Consider the following 26,135-nt stretch of genomic DNA (forward strand, 5'->3'; position numbering starts at 1 on the left):
TTCTCTGATAAAACTCAGCGACAACACAGAGCTACACAGAACACAGGAATTCATTTAGTCGAGGCCAGAAGACATCTGACCAATATTTCCTTACTCTCTCTCTCTCTCTCTTGCCATTCAATGTCTGAACTTAGGTAATACTGTGGTAAAGTCCTCAGCTCACTAGACATTGCCTGTAACAGGGTTGAAACGGCATCTTTGATCGACAGATAATTTTATTATAGAGGATGAAATGTAAGTTACACCCTTCCCCATAAAACGTTTTTAAACTGAGCTCTCTTTGTACATCTTTCCTTTGGATCAGTTGACCTGGCAAAAAATCATCAAGTAGTGTCTTTACGTTGCCATTTCTCGGTCATGAGAATCTGCACGCATTTCATTGTGTTTTCACCGTGCATAAACCAATTACTTGTCATCCACTGTTACCTGCAATTGTGAATCCGTCTCAAGTCTTTAAAAACGGCTGCCATTTTCCTTTATCTGATAAATACGCGATAATGTTTGGTCAACTGCACTTACAGTCAGTCAGAAAAAGTGAAAGCCGGTTGGAAAAGCATTTTCTGATTGCTGCGTGCTTACATCGAATTGTGAGTGAGAGAGAGACTTGTAGAGAGTGAGAGAGAGGGGCTATTTGTAGAAACGGCTGTTCTTCTCTTAGTCAGCGAGGTCCATTCACGTCCATTTTCGTCCTCCTGTTATGTGACTTGTGGCAGCAGCACCGGACAATGAGCTCGGATAAAAACAGCATGACAAGCAGGTGAAAAAGAAAGAAAGAGAGAGAGAAACAAAGTGCCACCGTGATTGGCCAGTTCTGTGCCGGCTCTCGATATGTGAATTCAGCTTCTCACATTTCTTATTTTCCTTGCTCCTCACAAACTTCTTCTCTCGGTTCACTGGCCAGTGGGCGTCCGATCGCTCCCTCCCTTACCGAGCAGGTGGCTGTACTCTGCCAGGTCGATAAACCCCCGGGATCCATGCAGATGGGAGCGGGTTAGGCCCGCAGGATGCTGCGAAGTTGGAGTGTAGTGATGGCCCGTTGGGGGTAAGCCGTGACTGCTGATGATGTATCCTTCGTGGGTCCAACGAAGAGGCTCTCCACTGTACTCCATCTGGTTGCTCGGGGCTGACACCACCCTACGTCGGTCTGGAGAGTCTTGGGGAGTCATGGGGTAGTTGTATTCACCCGCCGACTTGCGAAGAAGTGTGCCGGGGCGTATGCCTTGGTCACGGTACTTGGAGAGGGAAACGTAGCGTTGACGGTCAATTCCTGTCTCAATGGCCTCCTCGTGTCGTCGCCCGCTGCCCTGTAAGAGCTTAGAGCTGAGGAACAGGGTGGAGGGTGGTGGTGGGCATTGGGTGCCCACAGAGCTCAAGTAGGTTTGACTTTGATCCCAGCTGGAGCCGGAGTCGGATAGGCGTAACCCGCGTTTCTGTTGCAGGGGTGTCTGCTCGGGTGTAGGTAGTAGACCTGGGTCCAGGTCACCCGCTTTCACCCAGCCGTTGGGCATGACAAAGAGAGTCTCACCCTGTGACCGTGGACGGTCTGAAACACTGTGTCGGGATACGCTCATTACGGAACCGCTCCTACTTTGGCCCATCATGCAACGCTCCTTCTCACGTTCCTTCTCACTCTTCCGCTGCCCGCTAGAGGATGGGGTGTGGCTGTGAGAACGATGACGGTGTTTCTGGCCCATGATCCAGCACACAGCCAGACCTGAGAGCGCCGCCCCGGTAGAGAACGCTGATACTGCGGCGACGACCAATAGGTTCAAAGTAACAAGACTTTCTGGTTCATCCATAAAACTCTCACGTACAAGGCCTGAGAGAATGAGGAAAGAAACAAAGAAAGAAAGAGAAATGCATAATAGAGAGAGAGAGAGAGAGAGAGAAAGCAAAATATATTAGAATTCCAGTAATAAAATCTCTCAAATTACATAGAATAAAACAAGCACAGAACACGCCAAAATGGGAATTCACAAAGAACAAATTACATCCACAAAGTTCTTTATATGCACATAACGTCCTTGAACAGGATTCATTACAGCTATGCAAATACAGTAATGCTGCTAACACAGTCCCAAGAATTAGTGCTGAATGCAATTTGCATGAGTCTATTCCCCAATTTCCAGGCTGGTTCTGTTTGTGGCACACTACCAGATCTGACATACTTCTATCTGTGAGTTAGACACGTTAGAATTTGGAAAGTGTGCTCAACTACACTGCACGTTATTTAACATCCCTTTAAAATAAAATTCCATTTAACGCCTGTTTCCCTTGAGCAGTAGATGGTAATTGTGGAGGTTGATGTTCATGAATGGGGTTTTTGCACAGAAAAGAATGACATGAGTTCATATATACAGAGAGTACAAATAGAGAACACAAAAAGAGAATACCTATAGAGAACTTGCATAAAGATAATACTTAGAAAAACATGCATATGTGGAATACATATATTGAAAGCATGCATAGAGAAAATAAATGGAAAACCATGCATATACACTAGACAATACATACTGTATATAGAAAACTTTCATATAGAAAATACTTAGAAAAACATGCATACTGTATGAATACAAATATAGAAAACATGCATATAGATAATACATAGAAAGATACATATAGAGCATGATTATATAGAGAAAGTGCATATAGAGAATACAAAGAGAGAACAAACATATACCGGAAATATAGCATAGGGATAACATAGACAGAGAATATTTACATAAAGAAACGAGAAGAACACTTGGAGAACATACATATTGAAAATATTCGTATAGAAAATACATATAGATAACATAAACATGGAGACTATAGAGAAAGAACATATATATGGAAAATGCAAAAAGAAAATAAATAAATTTACGATGCATATAGAAAACATGCATGTAGAGACCATAAAAGAAATGTATGCAGAGAGCATACATAACAAAGAAAATACTAACATTAACAAGCATTGACATAATTCTGCACTGGAGGGCCAACAATTAAAAAAAATGCTAACAGAAGCATGAGAGGAGTTCATCTCGACTTACTGTATGAAACAATGGGAAATTGGCTTATTGAGTTTCTTTACATTTCAACCCCAACAATCGATCACAAAACAAGAGATTGTTGACTACAGCCTCTCCTCATTCAGATGATCAGATACAGTGAGTGTAATTTTTACTTAAAAAAAAAACCCCCTGTACCTCCCAACCAGGAATATGCAAAGACTGCTGGTCAAACACTTTTCTTGTATGACCACAAGCAACCAGTTCTGTTTAGGTTTTTTATATTAAAGTCTTTAAAGTGTAGAATAAAGAATTCTTATAACTAGACAGGTCTAAAGATTTGGCAAATTCAAAAAACGCAAAATTTCCTGGAGCTGATGACTCATGCCTTTACAACCTCTTTTCTGATATTCCTTTAATACTTTCTCTCTTTCTTCTCAAAGCATTTCTTGTACTCTTTCTTCTGCTGTTCCCTGTGAGACGTCCTTGGTTTTAACCTCTATTACCGCAATGTTCCTTTCTCCTCCGCCTGACTATCTCTTCGCTAGAAGTTTATGTGTGGGCTGTTAGCGGTATCACAAATGAGAAGCTGTCAGAATCTTTGTCCGTCTCAGTACCAGAGCCAGTGGATGTCTTGACAGGCGGACGAACTTTAACTTGTTTGGTAAATCGCTCATTCAGTTTGAAAAATAAAATATTGTTTGCAACCCTCACAAAAGGGACAGGGTCAGATGGCAATATTGAAATGGTACAGTGAGGTACTTCAAACTATTCCACCAGGTTAGGGTAAAAGTCGGCGCAAATTGAATCCATTCTACATTTACATTGCTGTGTTTGGCTGACGCTTTTACCCAAAGCAACTTGCATTGCATTATACTACACATTTGTTTCTAAGCATTGCAATCCCTGAGTTCATACCCATGACTTTGGCATTATTAGCGCCTTGCTCCACTGAGCCACAGGAAAGCTTTGGTGTTTCAAAGGCATAAAGCCAAAAGCTCTCTCTCTCTCTCTCTCTCTCTCTCTCTCTCTCATTTGTGCTATTAAAATGCTTTTCATTAATTTCTTCATTATAACAGCAGTCAGAGGGAAACAGAAGGGCAACTGAACCAGTTTCTTAATATTTTGTATTATAAAGTTTCAGGTTTGCGAGGTAATATGCTTGGGTGTCCTAAAATCCGCATACTGTAAAACCCCTAAAGCAATTTCAAACGTGCTCTCAACAAACTGCTCTCTCTTCTTCGGGCGGTTTCATATATAACCGAACTTTGTTTGAAGGATAGAGTTAGGAGTGGAGAGGCGTTTGATGTCCACGGGACTGTTTGATGTAGATGAGAGAGGGTTGACCAGCGGACTGGAGCATGATCTATACTGTGCCGTCGGCAGGAGGAGTGGCTGGTTTAATAAGCTTCTGACTCATGGTTCAAACCAAATCGAATCATACTGACCAGACAGCAGACATTTTCTTAGAATGCCACTGGACTCAATATATAAGGATACATGAAGAGTTTGGTTCCAAAATGTGATCATTTTCTTTTTCAAAAATCATGTTTTTTATTGTGCATTCCAATAAATGTCAATCAAACTGCAGTTCGATTTTTCTGGTTTAACCCATGATAAATCATAAAATACACTACCACTATATAAACATGTAACATAATAAAAAACATGATGTTTGATTTATCTCATTTTGGAACCAAACTCTTCATAAAATGAATAGTTTTCCCCTTTTTACTTGTAAATTTTCCTTCTTTTTCTGTAATTTGTGTTAAAGTTTTTGACCGTATTTCAAAATAAACTTTAAATCTTGTAAAGAACAGAAATTTTCTGGCAGCTGGGCACTAGAAATAAACTGTAAAATATTTTTCTCCTGTAAAAATTACACGGTTGTCCCGTTTTTCTTTTAAATTTGCTGTCTCTGCTGTAGTTTTACCGTATTTCCAAAATACATTAAAGAATCTGTAAAGAACACTACAGTTGCGTATTTTTTTATTTTAAATGTAAAAAAAAACATTCTGTAAAATTAAGTACGTGAAGACGAGTACATGAAGTAGCCTGCTTATGTTTTAAACAGAGATAGAGAGGCAAAAGTTACAACTTTAAACCTGATTTTCAAGATCAGGTAAAAGAATAGGCCACACAGAGGTCATTTTCTATACCTATAAATGTTTACTTCCTTCTTAGTGTCTTAAATACATCTCTGAGTAACGATTCAAAATGTACTGCCATAAACCTTGTAGACTTACGAACACATTCTTCCTCTCAAGCGTTCGTTGTAGATGCTTGGAAACGTGTAAACTCAACTTTGTTTCTCAGAAGACTGGATCATGCATCACGCTGCCCACAAATATGCCATCGAAGGGGCCGATCACATAGATGTTATACATGAAAAGAGCATCACGCAGCGTTTTTTTATATTGCTTATTATCAGAAACTTTAAAAAGGTATAAGCAGAGGGCGCTAGCTGTGAACTTGCTCGGTTGTGACATGAAAATAATAATATACAGGAACATAGCAACATGGATTGTGCAAAAATATATTACTTTCTGCATGGACAGTTCAGTACCCTACTCTAAATGATTTTTTATACATACAAACTTGTTTTAATAAAACCTTCAGCATGTAAGGTAATCAATATTAAAAAGGCCTGTCACAGAATTTCAACATAAAATTACAATTACAAATTCGGAAACCATGTCTACACCAGACGTGAGCAACACAACACTGCAAACCCATAGAACAGGGCATTCGTCACGTCACGCCCCTTGTGTGCAAGGGTGTAATACCTTAGAGACTAGTGAACTTCGTAAAACATTGTATAGGTACAACTCAACCTAAAGGATTAAACAGAAAACCATGTAAAAATCACGTGATACAGTACACTGGGTCCCCGGGGCAAGTTGTCATGCAGTTGTCTATAGGGTTCTATGGTGCGCTGGTTTAAAAACAACCCATCCACAGTATAATTATTATATTATAATATCCGTTAAAACTGTTAACTTTGCTGTCATTTCGTTTCTTATTCAAACTTTACTGTATATGAACATTAGCACTCCAAAGAGACTTTGCATTGCATTCCGTTGCTGTTTTCCACTTCTATCTTTGGAGCAGCTCGCAGTCAAGTTGCCTGAAAGTGCAAAGTAAAAACTTCCCCAGCCAATGAACTTTTTTCTGATTCATCCTGCCCTCTCTCACTTTCTCTCCTGTGTGACTCAGCTGCACGGCTACAGAGATATAACCTCTTTCGCTTGTAGCTTATGTTCAACTGTGTCAAGACTTGAGAATCGGCTGTTTTAGGTTATGGTGGGCTAAATCAGAGCGTTGGAACATGCGGTGGCCCCAGAGGTATTTTGGAGCTCAGGCCCTACTTAAAAATGTATGAATTTCACTACATCTCTTACCTAACTTGACTTTTTCGATGTTTTTTAAACAACTGCGAGATTTTCAGCGGAAGTCGGTTTTCATAACATTCATAATACATAACAATCATTTTGAATGTATAATATAATATTTGTTTTTATTGCTTGAAAGATAATATTTCTACTTTTTTATTTTTTTGAGTGTCCAAATACTTTTTTGTCCACTGTATATAAGCTTTCCGTGCCATGAAAACAGCAGAGATTGCCAGCGAGCATTTCATATTCTGCCAGAAGGCTAGCTTTGTTTTTCCAGTATCGCAAATGCCATTTAGAGCAGAAAGCGAAACTAAGCTTTATTCTTCCTTGAATGTTCGAAAATATAAACCGATCCAAAGTTCATTCTGCATTTTCTGTTTAGAAAAAGCGTAAACATCCACGGCACAGAAATGCCTTCAGATACGGCATACCGATTACAGCCTTTGAAAGAAATCAATTCATTTCTAAAAAGAAAAGATTTAACACTCACTCTCTCTCAACATCGCTCCTGACTTTGTCTTGACTTTGACTGCTTAAACCAAACTTTCAAACCAGACCAGACAGAGCTTTCTATCTGTGTTGTTGAAACGCAGCTTGAGAATTCTCCAGGGGTCCGAGGGAGACGGACAGTCAAACGAAATGAAAGTAAAAAGGGCAGCAAGTTCACAAACTCACCATCACAGTCCCCGAGGTGCGAGATGTTTCCATATTCAACATCCTGCACGAAAGGTAATCTGCGAAAACAGGACACAACATATTTCATCGTAAACCAAATATTTACAGATCTGGAGCCAAATGGCTTTATTGTTAAATCGCATAAATTATTGTCTGACTGCCAAATACAGCCTATCAAAGCCAGACCAGTAAAGAGATCTTCACTGAAAGAAAGCCATCATAGGATGAACTTCAAAGACCATATAGCTATTTCATCTTAAAATGAAACATTCTGTCATTATTTATTGACACCTAAACAGTTCAAAACCTGTATATGACACTGTGTTTTTCTAACCGGGTGCCAGGCCTCAGGAGAGAGCAGGTACTTCCTCTGGTCCAACCGCAGTACGGATCTCTGGAAGCAATGCAGTTTCTACACACAGAAACAGACGCGTAATGTTTCTCAATGTTATTACAAAGGACAATACCAGTAAACAAAAGTGAGCAAAAGAAAATGTGATTTATAAAGATTTATAGACACTGCATGGATGGAGAGAGATAAAAATGACTCTGAGATTGAACTCTTGTCTCATATTCACATCTGACTTTTCTTTCCAGCTTTGCTTCGAACTCTACGAGGTTAAATATAGAGTCACTTTTTCCACCTTAAAATAGTTTTACTCCTGAAGGAATAAACATCATTTTTGACAAACATGTTAAAAATGAGGCAAACTTTAGCCAACACCTTTGAATATACTTTTGGATTTAACTTAATTTAACTTTTATTTTGTTTCTGGCTGTATAATATAATGTTACATTTTTAATGTTTGCTTCTATTGCTTAACATTTCTATTGTATGTATTGGTTTAATATAATAATTGTTTATATATATATATATATATATATATATATATATATATATATACTGTATATTATGGCTTAAATCAAACCAACTGCAGTCTGATTGATATTAATTGGAATGCACAAAGAAACTCTAATTATGAAAAAACACTTCATATATATATATTTTTCTGCCATAAAACACATTTGACGAAATGATTCAAACTTCAGCCAGGAAAACATAAACCAAAAATAACTTTATTCTCCAAGGAAACAATAATTTAACAATAATGATTCAATCACAGTGTGTTAACACGTTCACTTTGGCAGACCTAATATATATTTCATGAGCTATTTATTGATTTGTTCTTTAGATTATTTATCCCTTTATACTTTCTTTGTTCTTTATATTATTTAGTATATAAGCCAGTCTGACTCAGAAGGTTTGCTGTTGCCTGTCGGAATGACTGAATGCATAATACGGGAGCTCATGAACGCCACCACAAAATTGCAATTACCAGTGGGTGGGAGTCTTTATTTGAGCCCAGACTTTCCAAGTTGTGCGTCAATGAGAAAATCATAGCAGAAGCTAATTGGTGTTGGTCGCACTAAAGTTTTTAACCGTTCAATTTAGTTTGTATGCCAATTATGTGTTGTTGATAATAAATAGCTATAAATTTGGCGTGAAAACAATTCTCATTTAGTTGACAAATTTACACTTCCCATCATTCTCCAGGGTGACACAAAAATGGTAAAATGCACTACATAGAAAAATGACTTTATATATCTATTTTTCCAAGAAAAAGAAGCTGAATTAAAATGACTTAAAGGAGAGGTTTACTTTCAAAATGAAAATTCTGTCATCATTTACATTAAACCTGTAAGACTTTCTTTCGTGGAACACAAAAGATCATTTGAAAAATGTTGTTAACAGCATTCACTTTCATTGGTTACAATAGAAGTAAATAGGTGCCTGTGTTGTTCTGTAACCAACATTTTTCAAAATATCTTCTTTTTGGTTCGAGTTAGAAATGACAAGAGGACGTGTAAACGATGACAGAATTTCCATTTTGAAGTTGAACTACTCAACATATGCCCATCTTTCCACCGGAAACACACATCAAACACACTGTAACTTCCGACCTCTCAAACAGAAACTTTCCGAGAAGACTTGAATGCAACACATGCCGTTCACAGATACAGTGGTAATAGCTTTTAAAATGCGTATGCCACCCATGGAAGCACAGATCTGGAGAGTCATTTGACCGTCCACGTGGCGCTGCAGATGGTAAGAGTGTACCTCACCACATCTCTCAAACTGAGAGAACGTCAATGGACTCAATCAAAGGCACGTCCATTAATCACGCTGAATTACTGCGACTTCACAAGGAAAGACTTCCAAATGTGCCATACAGGAGCCGAGCCAGGAGCGTTTGTGTGTGTTGTCTGGAGGAAATTGTAAAGCTAGGTTACAGTAATTCAAAAGCCACTGATGAAGCAGCGTGTGTTTGGGTGGCACAATTAAGATGGAAAATAAATGAGTGTGTGTTTGTGTGTGTGTGTGGTTTGTGTGTGTGTCTCAGCAGGCTACACGGGGAGTTACATCCTAATTCAACTTAGTCCGAATACAAAAAGCGCATAAATAACAGATTTGTTTGTCCAATAGGTACAATGAGTGTATATTCCAGTTTCAATGAATGTGTGTGGATGTGTGTACTCACTTCATACATCTGGAGTGCAGTTGGCAGCGTGCGACAGGAACTCTCACCACACAAGAGTGAAAAACCAGCAGGAGTGTGTGACTGGGTTTGTCTAGGGTCAGAGAGAGAGGCTGACGCGCCTGCATGGATTCATCGCCGCACCTACACACGCACACAAACACGCCACACTTAAGCCATCAGTATGTATACTCATTACAGAAAAATCCAAATCACAACATACTTGTCTTTTGTTTGATACACACAAAAGGTTGATACACTGTGTGGAAATACTGTACATCACAAGGCCTATTAAAGCAGCATGATATTGGCCTTTTCAATATTTGGCTGGATGAAAGTGAATAATATCATTTGCAGTTTTTATTTGAGCACATTTTTTTATAATGTATAATCTATCGTTTTCTATTGCTTGAGTCCGTGGAGTCAATAGACCCGATGAGATGTCACTCAAATCAAATCTATAAGCACATAATGACTAAATGAATGCGGTGTTTTAATTAGACGTCAGTCTTGTGAACGGCTAAAATCATATTTTTATGTTCAGATTGGAAGCTTTGCACACCACCAGCATGGGTTATTCTCAGGCAGACAAATAAGGACAGAATACTTGCTCTGTTGAACGAAAACATTTGATACAAATGTAAAAATACCGAAAATACATAATTTACTTTTTTAAATAAAATGTCACTTACTTGCAGGACATGGATTTTTTATATTAAAATAGTTTTGAAAATAGTTTTATTAAAATGCTGTTCATTTGGTTTCAATTAACATAACTTCTCATTGGTTCTCGCATGTTTGTTAGACACACAATGGGTTTAATGTTAAGCATATTTTTATTTACGGCTTGTTTTGGTTTCAGTTTCACTTAATAAGCTCAAAATATGATTTGTTTTTCTTTCACAAATGTATGGTTTTACTTCGGAAGACATTTAGAAACCCACTGGATTTCTTTAATGGTTGATTTTGAGGTTCAACACACGGAGACCAGTATGGTGATGATTTGAGTTAAACTGAAGAAAGTGAGTCTTATACATCTGGGATGGCATGAGGGTGAGTAAATCATGTGAACTATTCCTTCACATAAATGAAATGAATACATCTCATTCAGAAATTGGCATGGTGATGTCATCACAACCTTGAACAAGTATGAACACACATATCAACACACATCTGCAAATCGACTGAGGATTGTTGCTTATTTCACATGCTGTTGGCCAATCAGAACAAAGGTATGGTAAATAAAGGAATTGGACGAAAGGTGGATAGTATGAAAGGAAAAGTAAATCATGCCTGTTTTAGTACAAAAGAAAACTTGATTTAAGGTATAAGCGAACTTCAGAGGAAAAATACATCACTACAAAGTCTACAGAAAAGTGCTACAACCTTATATACAAAGTATACACTCACTGATGATGCTCATAAAATGATAGTTTGGATCCCACTTGACTTCACTCTTATAATGTCCTGTCTCCACTGTCTCTGATCATAAAAATGGCAAAAAGCCTAGAAAAATACCCAGCAAAAAGATTCATTCAGAGCTGGTCTGTTTCCAAATCACATTAACTGTCAGGCAGCTAATAAGGCGTTACATTACTGCAACATCTCTGATCAAATGACGACGCCGACGTCCCAAAGGAACTCTCTAAAAATATCAGACATCAATCTGCAGCTCAGAGCCAAATGCAGTTAAATGAAATAAATGACTGTATGTCATGCAGACATCACTTGAGGCAGAACAGGTCAGCTGAACTCACTGATCTCTATGTTTCGGTTGTGTGTGTGCGAGAACCTTATCTCAACCGCAACACATCTCGCATTCATCTCCCAGCATGCAACGCTCTGAACCGCGGTTCTACCTCCAGACAGGTAATGCCTTTCAACTTCAAAACGCCAGCCACCTCCACACACAAACACACTGTTATATGATCAATGAAACCCTGTTGAATGTCTCCTTTAGCTTTTGTGGACGTTTCCAGGCCGCTGTGGTTTGTTTACAAATACATTGCAGATTTATCTTTTCTGTTTGATGTTGAATTTATTTGACCGTGTTTTGAATGCAGGGCTGAACATCAGTGAAAGTAAACAACTGCAGGGAACTTCTTGATCAAAAGACGTGTTTGGAAATAAACAAAAGTTCTGTCTGGAAGTACAGTAGAAAGAATTGAAACTCTTTATATTTCAAAGAGGTACAGCCGCAGAACGATTTAAGAAAAAAATATTTAAACTATTTAGTTTTTCTGAATTTACTGTTAATATGTATGTGTTTAGGTAAAATTATCAGTTTTGTCATATTCCATAAAAACTAATGTTTCTCCAAAAAAGTTAAACAACAATTACTTAAAAAAAATCGCTGCATCTAGAACGGCTGATTAAATGAAATCTAAAGGAAGTATTTTTGCTATTATTTTCTATCGTAAATCACGATGAACTATCTAAAATCATCAGATCATCTAAATCAACAACATGCATGCTAGACCCTTTAGCTACAAATCTACAGTAAGAAAATTATAGATCCTCTTCTTAGCATTATTAACTCATCTCTGAAACTAGGACATGTGCCTAAAGCATATAAGGTGGCTGTTATAAGGCCCCTTGTTAAAAGAAAACATCTCAACCCTGGAGAACTAGTTAACTACAGACCTATATAGACTCTATCTTTCATATCTAAAGTTCTGAAAAAAGTAGTCTCAACTTAGTCAGCTGAACTCACTGATCCCCTATGTAGGTCCTGCTAGATCTTAGTGCTGCATTCGACACCATTGACAACAGCACATCCTACATAGACTAAAAAATTATGTCGGGATTAAGGGAATAGCTGAAATGGCTTAGATCTTATTTATCCAACCATTTGCCAAATGTAGCAATAAACAATGAGGAGTCACGCAAATCGCAATTCCAGTACGGTGTACCACAGGGCTCAGTCTTAGGGCCTATGCTCTTCGCATTATAGATGCTACCTCTAGGAGATATAATAAAGCGACACAGAGTTAGCTTTCAATGTTATGCTGATGATACGCAACTTTATATTTCCTCGAAGCCTCATGAAAAACAGCAATTCCATTGGATAGGGGAATGAATAGTCGATATAAAAAAGTGGATGAGTAACAATATTTTATCACTGAACTCGGACAAAACAGAAGTGTTACATATGGGACCGGAAACCGCCATACGTAACAACCAAGAATACTGCTTAACTATTGACGGATGTTCCATAAAACCCTTGTCGTCAGCCAATAATTTTGCCGATAGTACTCTGTCATTTGACAACCAGGTCGCCAACACCTGTAAAATTGTGTTTTTCCATCTTAAAAATATATCTAAACTACGTCATATGCTGTCACCATCTGATGCAGAGAATTTAATTCATGCATTTATGAAATCAATACTAGATTACTGTAATGCACTATTTGGTGGTTGCCCTGCAGGCTTATTACAAAAACTCCAACTTGTCCAAAATGCGGCAGCTCGAGAACTTACACATACAAAAAAAGTATTAGCATATTAGCCTGGTTCTGTCAACCTTGCACTGGTTACCTATAAACAGGGTTCTAAATTAACACCACCGCCAAATGCGGGTAAAAATTCATTTTGGCGGGTGTTAATAAAAACTTACTAGCCAGTTTGGCCGGTGATGCATGAGGCATTACATGCATGATACATAAGGCTCTGTTCTCGGTCATTTATCCTATGCATTTATCCACCTGACAGTACTTCCTACATTTCCCAAGAACACTGTTTCGTAATGCTACGTGGTGACGTTTCATACGCCCATTGGCTGCGCGCAGTTTGTAGTGAAACCAGCGCGAGAAACCATGGAAACGAACGGAGCCAGAGCAGGGAGCAGACTGAAATAAGACGGAGTTTAGCTAGATAGCTAGCTAGCTAGCTAGCAAAGTAAAGTATAAAGTTAAGATTAGCTAAACTAAATGAGGCGGTGGTTGGGACAGACTTCTGGGGGCGAGAAGAGGAACGAGGCAGGGGATGAGGATATCAACAGAGAAACGAAGAAAAGAAAATTTAATGCCAAATGGCTGACGGGTCGTGAATGGCTTGTGTTTGATCACGAAAATGTCGTCATGTTTTGTCAGGATTGCCGCATGTACGCGAAAGAAAAAAACAAAACGAACTATTTCGTGGTAGGAACTACTAATTTTAAAGTCGAGGCAGTAAAGGACCATGAGAGTGCCCGAAGTCATCAGGAGAGCCTAAGGATTAAAACTGCATATATATATAAAGACAGATATAAAGATAGATAGAAAGATATAAAGATAGATACTGTAGATAGATATAGACAGATAGAAAGATAGATAGAAAGATATAAAGATAGATACTGTAGATAGATATAAAGACAGATAGAAAGATAGATATAAAGATAGATACTGTAGATAGATATAGACAGATAGAAAGACAGAAAGATAGATAGAAAGATAGAAAGATAGATACTGTAGATAGATATAAAGACAGATATAAAGATAGATACTGTAGATAAATCCCAAACTTGAAATGTATGCACTTTCTGTGTATATTTTGTTGTATGTATTGTACTTTATATGTATTTTTCATGCCAAAATTGTTAATAAAATGATCAAATGCATTCAGTGTTACTCATATTTTCACCCGAAAAAAATTGGCTAGTGGAAATTCTGATTGGCTGGTAACTTTAGAAAGTTACCAGCCACATTGGCTGGTGATCAAAAAAGTTAATTTAGAACCCTGCCTATAAAGCATCACATTAACTTTAAAAAATCTTGCTTATAGCCTATAATGCCCTACATGGTTTATCTCTTGAGTGAACTACCTGAGTGAACTTCTCTCATATTCTCAGTTCTTCCGTTGCACTACGCTCTCAGGCGTCCAGTTAGTTGATAATACCTAGAATTTCTAAATCAAGTGCAGGTGGTAGATCCTTTTAATATCTAGCGCCTAAACTTTGGAAAAGGCAGACACACTCTGTCAGTTTATATCTAGACTAAAAACTCATCTTTTTAATCTTGCATACACAACACTATCATAATATAAATATTCTGAAGGTTTAGGCTGCACTGGTTAGAACATCCGGAACCAGGAACACTTCCAATAACAACTGATGTATTTGTTGCATCAAAGAGTGCGGAACAGTTCTCTACTCTCAGTCTTGTCTCATTGTTCCACGGTTACCAGAGCGGGCAGACCTAACAAAAGCTGAGATGATAGAGTTGGATAAAGAAAGACGCGGCGACTTGACACGTCTTCACTACAAAATTTCAGATGCTAATAGATTATTAATGATAATCTTAAATCCATTTTTTTTATTTTGCCTTGTTGTGCAAGCACTGTCGAGCTTGTGCAGAGGCTGCAGCTTTATCCAGAGGGGAACTGGAATCCCCTGGTTAGTCCTGGTTTGCCTCAGAGTATTTTCACCTCCAATGGAGTTTTGGGTTCTTTGCAACCGTTTGCATACTGTTTTGCACTGTTTGCCTGGCCGGGGGGCTGCTAGAATTTAAAAGTGTTATTTAATTAACACTGCATATAGGAAATTATAGTCTGTTTAATATTTGACCTGTGATTCTCTCTCCTTATTTTGGATGTGTGGTTCTAGGTGATGGCCCCTGTGTGTGTGTGTGTGTGTGTGTGTGTGTGTGTGTGTGTGTGTCTGCGTGTGTGTGTGTGTGTTTGTGCACATTTGTATGTGTGTCTGTGCGTGTTGGTGCATGTGCGTGTTGTGTGGAGTGTATGGGTGTGTATGAATCTATGTGTCTGTCTTCTATGTTTTCACCTTTTTTGTTTGGACTTGCATAACCTCATACAGTGTGTTTTGCTTATTGTCAATATGTTTTCTTGTACAGCTGCTTTGTTACAATGACAATTTTAAAAAGCTCTATATAAATAAAGTTGACTTGACTTGACATGTACTGTTTTATCCTCCAGTAGACATAAACGAAAAGTAAAAAAAAAGTTAAAACTAGTGGAAATATTATATCAAAGTAAGAAAGAAATGGTTGTTAATAAGTTCTAGCTATATTCTTTAGGGAACCAAAAATGGTTAATCTTTTGCACCTTCATAAAGACTAAGCTTTTTGTATTTAAAAAAAAAGTGTTTATAAAAAAACTAAAAAGTTCCTTGAGAACCAAAAACGGTTCTACGATAACACTGGTGTAAAGAACCCTGTCAAGCACTCTTATTTTTTATGTGTAAAGAGGATTAAATTAGAATCAATCTTTGGATCACACCTAACTGTGACAACCGCTTAATTTAGAAAATAGATAGAAAATATCATCACCTCTCTGGGTTGTATCCCTCCAGCTCTTCCAGAAAGATATTATTATTGGAGTACGGCATCTCTGAGCTGGGAGTAATGAGGAACTTGAGAACCGTTCCTCTAGTGGAGCCCAGGAACAACACAGTCCGGTTCCGGTGGGGGCCTGCCTCAGTATCCACCCCCATAGTGTTTAACTGGTACCTAAAAATCGGGCAAAATAAAGTGAGAAACAAGTATTGCTTAAAAACAGAACCATCACAATGTTACCATTCATTACAATAATGACAATTCTTCCTAAGTCACACTTTCACAGTCTGCGTTTATTTTACAATGACTTTGATTGTGTCTTATCCACTCTGATTGAACATATTAATCCTAAACAATGTTCTCTGTATATTTTTATTAATACAGCCTAATGACAAATTATAAGACGATGTGACAGATTAGAGATGTACACGCTATCTGTGTTAAGACATAAGAAGATTAAGTTCTATTATCGCTTCAGAGAAATAAAAGGGCTCATTCGGATTAAAGCGAGCAGACACAAAAGAGAGTCTCCAATATCATTAACTGCTCCCATAAACTTTTTCTTTTAACTGCTTGCATAAACTTTTCTTTTCGCATTGTTGCAAGCTTAAAAAAAACATAGTTTATTTGAGACTACTATTTAGCTAAAATGTTTTTTCCTCAAATGTGTGGAGTGACGCTCTCTTTCACGGCAGTTTACCTGTGGTTGTCTGGAAGGGCCCTTGTGGCCATTTTAATCAAAATTTTAAAAGCAAGGCGATTTATAGCTACACACAATTTATACAATGACTCACCGGGTCTGAAGGCCTCAGGCAGTTTGGGCTCAACAGAAACACTTGTGGAGTTCAGATTTATGTTTTAACTAAGGTTAACCGAGACTTAACAGAAAGACTGTAACAGTGCAGAACTGAAATGCTCACGGACTGATGTCCATTGAGTATAAGTGCTAACATTAGCTGTACCACAGCAAAGCTTAGGGCTGTGACTCTAGATTTCTCACCCAATTTCGGGCTTTTAGAGAAATAAGCAATCAATTTTAAATACACTTCTTAACTTAAAGGTGCGATTGCGTAATTTTCACGATCCTGGAAAACCAATATACTTCAGTGTAGTATAAAACGGTTTCGTATTCCATTTGGGATGATACTACCCTTCTAAAATTCATACACTACATGGTTGGGTGCATAGTGCATCGTTTAATGGCATAATGCATAGTATGTCATCTGGGACACAGCTTATATGTGTAAATCGTTCTTCTTCTTTGTCACATATTATGAGTTTCTGCGCCAGAGCACCCTCTGGCCTTCAGATGTGGCGGCATTTAACCAAAATTATGTGAGAAACTGAGCAAAAAAATATACAATATATCGTCCCAGCCCTAGCAAACATGTTATCTCGTTTAGCAAAGAAGCAAAAACATGAAGACATCTTAGTTCTGTAAGAGTCGCCGTAGTGCTTTAAAAGGAAGGGTGTAGGGGTGAGCCGCTAAATTGCATAGACTGGTCCTAGCATCTTGGGGCTTATCGCTGTTTTCTTTTCTCAGCAGGTGTACACATCCTACCTGACCATGGTCTTGACTATCCAAGGTCTATGTCCCAGCAAGGGAACCGCTTCGTCCATAAGAGGATGAGTCTTGATGAAATTCAGCACTTCATCGGGTAGGGTGTTAGAAGAACTGAATCTTGAACCCTGGACAGCACAGCCTCCGGGCCTTAGAATATAAAAAACAATTTAGAAATTCTTCACCCATGCATTTTAGGAAACACAATACTCATCCACAAAATAAGTTTTAAAGCTAGGAGCAAAGCTTTGCGATTGCTTTAGAGTTGGAGCCCTTGGCTTGAGGAGAACAGGGTATAAGGGGAGTGTTCTCCCTACAGGTCTGACTTCACGTCTCACCCGGCTCTCCAGCAGGACCCTAGGGGCCCACAGTTAAGCCCCTCTCCACCGATTATTTTTAGATCAAATGATGGATCTGTAGGCCTGTACTGGCATGAGTTCTGGACATTAGCTAAAGGCAATGAAAAACTAGTCACCAGCAAACAAAAGCAACATCAACGTAACAAGACAGACAAATATAACACACAAAAGAACAACAAAATAAATAACCAATAAAATATTAATTAAATAGCATAACACATAAATGAAAACAACATAACGCATAAAATAACAACTTATAAAAAGTGACAACATGACAACATAGCACATGCAACAAACACAAATAACGCAACAAAGCACAATGACTCATAACACATATTACAACCCATTACACATCATAACAAAACACAGAACACATTACACAACCCATATGACAATACACCACAACATTAAACATAACATAACATAGATTCATACCTGGGTTTAGGTACGAGTTCATCAGGTACTGGTGTCCATATGGATTCTGGTGATTTCTGCTCTTTGAATCTCCCCTCAAACACTCGTGCCAATTGCTGCATGTCAAACGCACACACCGCCGAGCCGGGGATGCTGGGTAAAGTCACAGAGTAAAACAGGATCAAGACATGTCACTGATCCAATCCACACCTCAAATCAGAAGACAGACACACAACCAGACATTTTCACATGGCACAAACACAATGCCACAACAGCCCCAGCTCAATGCGATGTGTCACAGCATGGCTAAGCTTTTACCAGAGATGACAAAGAAATAGAATAAAAACATAAGCTTAAGTTTGAAAGTTCAAGCAGTTCCACTAAATACGGAAATTTATACAACCCGTAACTCATATGCTCGCACTTGGACGCTCTCCTGTTCTGTATCCCTTTACTATAGTAACAAGCCTTAATGACAGGTTGGTTATATCTTTTAAAACAATTTTAGGCATAAATCCATCTTTTAATATGTAAAATGTAAACAAAGCTAAATATAGCACACACAAACAACTCATTGGGTTTGATCAACTCTGTGTTTCCCAAACTTTTTAAAATGATATATCCAAACCCTTAAATACTTTATTTTCTACCTCTCTCGGGACTCTCATACATCAAATATCAATACACAAGTTCAATGTGGCATATTGTAAAATTGCTTAAGAAATATAAAATATATTTAAAAATAAATTTACTAATTATTAACTTAGTATATAAATATATATTTTTATTATTTATGTTCATATCAAAGTAGTTTTAATGGAATTTCATACAATTAATATACAGATAGATTTTTTGCGGAAGTCTACTGGAAGTTCAAAGTATATAATGTTTGTTTATGTGGTTGCCACTGAAACCGTCTATAATACAGTACATTAACCGTCTAAAATATATAAAAATCTATGCACGTCAATGCATAATGAAACGTTGTACTTGCGCACCATCCGGGGTCTTAAACAGAATATTAAATACAATACTTTTAGTTTGTAATCCATCTTTGTCGTGATTTGCTGGTGAAGCTAGTTTAGAAGCCTCACGAGGACAGCATCTGAAACACAACTTATGCAATGCAACTCTTGTAAGAAAATAGGAAAAGAACAACGTAAATCAGTCAGACACAAAAGGAAACTGTCAGATGAACAGACAGGATCTTGGTAAGAGCGCAGACTGAACAGCAAAATGGTGTGTGTGTGCTCTCTGGTCTGCAGGTGTTCACCATGTGTTCCAGGGCAGCTTGTCCCTCTGTCTCTTCCGCCTCCAAACGGTTGGGGGTCAGATGGACAGTTGAATGGTTTTCAATCTTCCAGATTTTAGTTTTCAGTGAAGACATGAGAAATTGTTTTATCTATGGCTTGACTAGAATAGATCCTTTACTGTTATAAAATTAAAATTTTTATCAGCTGTATGTGCATAAAATAAGCTATTCTCACCACAAGTGAAATAGAGCCGTCATCTGTCGCATTAAGATTTATGCTATAATGTGGTATGTCTCAGCATATATATAACTGTGGCGAGCAGGGTGGGACGAGAGCCGTGAGGGAACGGCGTGACTGCTCAGAAGACCGCTCATTCAATTCTGATCATTTCATTTCTGCCCAATTCCCTTCTAATATTCTCCACTAATAAATACAATGGGAATATGGGGGGGGGGCAGGTTCTGATCTGTTAAAGATGGGCTGCCCTTCGGAGTAATTGAAGGGTTTTGGGAACAAGGGGTCCCATTTGTGCAATTTGGAATACGGGAGCAGATTGATGGCAGCAGTGAGGCGGTGGGCATGGTGTTAATGGATTGATTTGAAGATCAGCTTGAGCCCACCGCCTGTCACCCTTATGGAGGGCGTCTGTGCCAAAGATTACACATCTAACAGAGATGTCATTGGATGTCGTCTTGTCTCTCTCTCCTCTTGAGCTCCCATTATATTTCTTTACTTCAAAGTAAACAGCAAACATTGCGAAGGCTTTAAAATGTTATTCGACCCAAATTCTTTCATTATTTACTCACACTAATGTCATTATAAAGCTCGAAAGTCTCAATACTGTAAGGCCAGAAAGTCTTAGACAACATAAATGTGAATATTTTGGGTGTACAATTCCTTTAATTTATGGTAACAATGTTCCACTAGAGTCATTTGTGCGCTAACACCCCTCATTTCATCCCACCTGGTGACACTAAAATGAATGTGATTAAAACCATCATATGTTCTCTCTAAATTTGAGACCATTTTAATCTGTCTGTTACTGTTGTAAAAAAGCAAGAAAGCAGATATAGAGGGAGCCATTAGGAGGACCCCTGCAGCCAATAAGCTGTCAGAATTTTGTGGCCTTCAATTTTAATCCAGTCAATGAGCTGTCAGATACATTGACGTACAGCCTTGTAAACCTCTGGCTGGACAAACAAGCTCGACTTCCACCCTCTTATCCTCTCTGGCACTTGTTTCTGGTCACCAATCGCCTGCTATGCTTTTTGGCACTGTGTCTTTGCAACTGCCCAGCCCGGTTGGCTCGAGGTGCATGGGCCAAATACAACTCGTGACACAAAGCTCTGCCGCACATATCCTCACGAGACGGACGCCACGGGAGTTTGAGAAATGAGGACTAAATGAGAAAAATGGACATGGCGGAAAGCAGGAGGGACTTCATGCTGTTTGTTCTTTGGCACTGAACCGCAGCCATGAGAATGACCGAATTGTTACAGCGACAGCTCTTTGGTTGGATCTTACGCTACTGAGAGGAAAGGAAGAGTCATTTGAAGTCTCCAATCTGTCTGGATGAGCCATAATTGAGGTCGCAGTTAATAGCCAATTTACATTCACCTGCAACTCCGTTTAAGTTGTATTTGATATTAAATAACATGCAACGTCGCTCTGTTGCTTGGCAACATCAATATCCTGCAGCTAGGGTAATGAATTTTACTTGCTGGAAGAATTGTTATCACTATTAATAGAAAACGTAATAGCTGTTTTATCCAGTATTGTACTTCATTTAATAAAAACAACAAAAACGATTTGTACTATTAAGAAAGCATTCACCCGAGAAAAGAAAAATAACTACAGACGGTTTCAAAGCGACAAAATAAACAAACATGACTGTGCATGCGCGCTCGTAGACTGCCCTTTACTTCTGGTACACATTCACAAATAAGTGAGTGCCTGTGGATTATTTTTGATAAGATATACCCGTGAAGAACTGTTACTTGGCTAAACTTGTCCCTCCAATATTTTGAATTTAGACTCCGATACCAAGCTCAACCACTAGATGTCAACATACCATACGGTTTCTTTAACCGACCAAACAACAGGATCCATTCCATTCAATTAAAAAAAAAAATTATTAAAATGAATATATAACAAAATTCAACGAATAGTTCATTTAATACAATTAAACATAACGCTTCATTATGTAAGGACCTCTGAAGACATAGTTACGTATATTATATTCTGTCAACAGATCTTACAAAAAAGGCACACTGGACCTTTAACCTCTTTCTGAGATAGCACCGCTCTTCTCAATGTAAAAACATAAACACATCAAACACAGCAGCGATAACTCCAAAGCTCATTTCTTTTCTAATCGTACAAGAGGTAATCTTGGGAAAGCAGACCTCATCCTCTGATATTAAAGTATAATATATACGCTTACGGTATGTTACAAGCTATTGGGACAAACGCAAAAGACTGGTGGAACAACGTTTGGGCCAGTTTTATGATGCACTCAACGCCATTTTTCCATTTAGTTCCACACGGAACAGACTGAGTCATTCCCTTTCATAAACCCACAAGCTCAGTTTATCGTTTGGTAATTCATTTTGTCTCTATTAGATCTACCTCTCTCTCTTTCTTTGCTTCCCGACCGCTTTATTGTTGGTCCACAGTATGCAAATGTCTATCCTCTATAGGGAGTCAGACTTATTTTATGCTCGGGAGTCTCAATTGTTTCAGGAGGCGTTTTGAACGACCGAGACGTTTTCCAGTCGGGCTGAAATTCAATCGTCAAAGCTTTCATGATTTTCCCACTGATGTTTCTCTCAGAGGTCTTTGCAGGTATGCTTTGTCATTGTAAAACTGCTGTGTGATAGGACCCGGTTTCCAAGGAGACGATTTGCATTGATATGTCAATCATATGGGAGAGAGGGGTTCTTACAGAGCATACGGTTGGCAAGTGGTTATAAAAGCTCGAGATTAAATATAATTCTCACAGGACATCTCTACGGCACACGTAGGACTAGATATCTTCCTGCCCAGAAAATGCAAAGGCTTTTTATTAAACGTATAAACACAATATTTCTATAGCATTCTGCCTCATCTCTCTCTCACCCTCTTTGCACATTATGACAGATGTCACAACTGCTGTTGTAATTTGCAAAACATTATGAGCGAGCTCCATTCAATCTTGCAGAAATTTCAATCTTGTGCTTATAGCTGAAATGTGTTTTTGTCATTTCTAAACATCCCTGATAACAGAATTATAAACAGACTTTCTCAACAGGCAATCAAAATCCTGCAACTCTTGAGCGCTGGTTTTCTTCTATTGAAGTAAAAAAGCTTTTCTGGGGGACCATATCAAAAGAACAAAATCCACATTGCCTTGAAAATGGATATGACCATAATATATTATCTCCTATTAAATAAATTAAATAATTCATAGATTCTTTTTAAATAAGTGTCATTGGAAGGAGATTATGTTTAGTTATTTAAAAAAATTATAAATAACAACATTTATCTGAATCTAAAATCCGAATGTGTTAATTTATTAATTTGTATCAATTAAAATATTTACTTTACTTTATATACAAATTAAAACTTCAAAACGTTTTCTTCTTCTTCACATGTTTAATGACATTTCTGCACGGTATTCATCAGCCATACACACTTCCATTCCCTGTGTGTATGTGTGCGTACCTGTTTGAAGGTGTAGAGAAGACCCCCAGTATGACGTCTCTGCCCTGCATGCGTATGATGGGACTGGTGGACTGCAGCAGGTTGAAATAAAAGTGCGAGTCTCCTGGGATCGAGCAGTTCAAACGCGCCTTCAGAAACGACGTCCACTGCCTCTCCAACACACGCTGAGAGCCGCCCAGGTCGCCTTTGCACACGCGCGCCACACGGGACACCATTACCTAACACACGTTCGAAAAGAAAACATTCTGTCTCTATTCACAACGTTATTCACTGGAGAACTGCTTTTCAGGACTTAAATGGTGAAAAATCTTAAAAGAGCCTTGTTTTGCCCTTTTGTGACTTGATATTTCCCAAGGTTTCCCAAAAACTAAATGTTCTATCCACTGCTGCTTAAAATTCAACTGTTGTTTCGCAACTACACCTTTAAGACCTTTTAAAATCTAAGACCCAAATTGGCCACAACCATATTTAAAGGTCCCCAACACTATTCTAGATCATGTATATATATATATATATATATATATATATTAAGTATAAAACACATAAAATCTTGAACTTCAGTTGTTTCAGATGCTTTAATTAATGTTTTGTCCTTTTTTATAATTGGAAGTCATCTTGAGGACACATTGGAAGCACAGCTTATTGGTCTTTATTCTCTTTAATCTATAATATAGTGTATCTATGTTGTCTTTTCTCCAGATGAATAAATTATACAAATAATCACCAAATTCTAATTATTGAAATGTCACTCTCTCTCTCTCTCTCTCTCTCTCTCATTAATAATTTTGTCTAGATTTTAGAAGAATAAAAAACTCTTCAAAACAACTACAAAAGATTATTTAAGTAGTTCCCATTGCTTGCCCTTTCATCATAATTTAGTCCAAATCATCCATTTCAAAACATTTTTACTATTTCAAATGAAGGTTTAGTTTTCCGTTACAAAAGTCATTTCAAACATATAAGCATATAAGGTAAAAATACATTTCGCCAATTTGAGAATAAATGTTTATATTAAAAATATAAAAAAAATGGATTTTGTTTCTATTATTACAATTTCTGGGTGATATAACCTGTTTATCCAGCTTATCACCAGATGGTAGACATTTCAAGTAAACCTATAATTATTTTAAGAACTATATTATTTATAAACTATAAACTTATAATAATTATTATATAACATTTTTTTTGAAGGCAAGAAATCACACAGCAGCCCTAATTCTGTAAAGCACACAGCTTCGATGATTTCTAAAGGGTCTGTAAAACTCATGTCCACATGGCATCTTCCCTGACTCGGGAGCACGGGGAAGAGATCTGTTATTGGATTTAAAAAAAGCAAACTGTGCTACATCATCATATCATATGTTTCCCACCTTCTCCAGGTAGTTGAACTCCATGGCCATTTCTCTGAAGAAGAAGTAGATATGAGGCCCCCATTCCACGGCACTTACGAAATACGGCTCTGTATGAAAAACATGACACACACAAGCGTTCATTAAACAGCAGACAAAGAGCTTTCCTGCCGAGAGTAAACTGAAGCTCGACTAAGTAAACACTCATCATTCATAATAAAAACATTTATCTGAACAAACAACATATGCACAGACCCAGAGGGTGGGAGGAAGACACAGAGACACAGATACTAAATGGTATCAAAGCTGAGATAGTCTTTATAAAACATGCATGTCCTCTTAAAAAAGAAAAGATGAAAGAGAGAAGATTTAAAGGTTCTGGTTGAACGTGTTTTCTGTCTCACTCTCTGAAGGATTCTCACATAGATATATTGCAGAAAAACAAACAGAAAACAGCCACCTTTTCTTATCTTAATGAGATTCTGCTCAGTTTTCTGTGGGTACAAAGGTTTTCATATTTGTGAAAAAACTTGGGGAACACAATTAAAAATGAACAAAAACACAAATCCCATTTGGCTTTGTTAACGCTGTAAAACCCGTAATTCGGTGCTGTGACCTGTTTCCTGAAAATCCTACGCAGGATTCCGAGAGCAACGCAGGTGACATTTCCCTCAACAAACTGCCAGAACAACTTGAAAGGAATATTTTAGCAATATATGCTCAACTTTTTCCTCATATCTTTGTGAAAACTACAAAAAAGCATCGCATAAATAATCATGCACACTTGTACTGCCTGTGCATGTACAGTACAAATGACACATAAAATATCTATTTAATGAGAATAATCATGGACGAGATCTCTTTAATATCTCAATTGTTTCTCTTAGACATGATATTAAATAGAAAGCAAATGAACAATTTAGTTTGAAGGGATAGATCTCTCAAAAATGAGAATTCTGTCATCATTTATGCACCATCGGGTTGTTCCAAACATGTATACATTTATTTGTTCTGCACAAAGGAAGATATTTGGAAGGATGTCAGTAACCAAAGACAGATCTCATCCCCCATTTAATGCCATAGTAGGGAAAATAAATACTGAGGGATCTATTTGGTTATTTTTCCAAATATCTTCTTTATGTTCAGCAGAACAAAGACATTTTTACAGGTTTGGAACAATCTGAAGGTGAACTAATGATGACCGCAATTTTTTTTTTGGGGTGAGCTATCTCTTAACACTGTGTCTACACTGGACGCAGTGCGGCGCAATGCGACACGACAAAAGATAACACAACCCATTACAACCCTTTACAATTTTTTATATTGTACACGCTGGATGCAGAGCGACAATCCCATTAAACAAGCCGTCTGCCACATCCGGTGTAGACTCAGAAGAGATCTCAACAATGTCACAAACTGAGCTCAGATTTGTCAATTCTTCAATCAAAAGTCAATATTATTGCGGAGCTAAATATGAACTCAAACATTTCTCATCAAATTGTCTCGAATCCAGATTATTTTATTTTCTGCAATCTACATTTATTTTACACAAAATTACAGTCTCATTTGTTTCTATTTTATGTTTCTCATGAGCATTCTTAGGCGGAACATCTGTTGATACTTCAATGTTA

At 37.8% G+C, this 26,135-nt stretch overlaps 1 protein-coding gene across 1 annotated transcript in view; it reads right to left on the reverse strand.

Moving 5' to 3' along the window:
- Nucleotides 1–890: 890 nt before the first annotated feature.
- Nucleotides 891–26,135, reverse strand: part of sema6ba (sema domain, transmembrane domain (TM), and cytoplasmic domain, (semaphorin) 6Ba) — a gene marked incomplete at both ends in the record, with an annotated part of 50,638 nt that continues 25,393 nt past the window's right edge. The window contains 9 exons of the mRNA XM_079452648.1: nucleotides 891–1,819; nucleotides 7,061–7,119; nucleotides 7,395–7,472; nucleotides 9,601–9,741; nucleotides 15,861–16,040; nucleotides 17,428–17,577; nucleotides 18,222–18,353; nucleotides 23,156–23,373; nucleotides 24,526–24,614. Of these exons, the coding sequence (XP_079308774.1) occupies nucleotides 891–1,819; nucleotides 7,061–7,119; nucleotides 7,395–7,472; nucleotides 9,601–9,741; nucleotides 15,861–16,040; nucleotides 17,428–17,577; nucleotides 18,222–18,353; nucleotides 23,156–23,373; nucleotides 24,526–24,614 (1,976 nt within the window). The remainder of the gene's footprint in view (nucleotides 1,820–7,060; nucleotides 7,120–7,394; nucleotides 7,473–9,600; nucleotides 9,742–15,860; nucleotides 16,041–17,427; nucleotides 17,578–18,221; nucleotides 18,354–23,155; nucleotides 23,374–24,525; nucleotides 24,615–26,135) is intronic.

Source organism: Barbatula barbatula (genome assembly GCF_947034865.1).
Source record: "Barbatula barbatula genome assembly, chromosome: 3".
NCBI classification, from domain to species: Eukaryota; Metazoa; Chordata; class Actinopteri; order Cypriniformes; family Nemacheilidae; genus Barbatula; species Barbatula barbatula.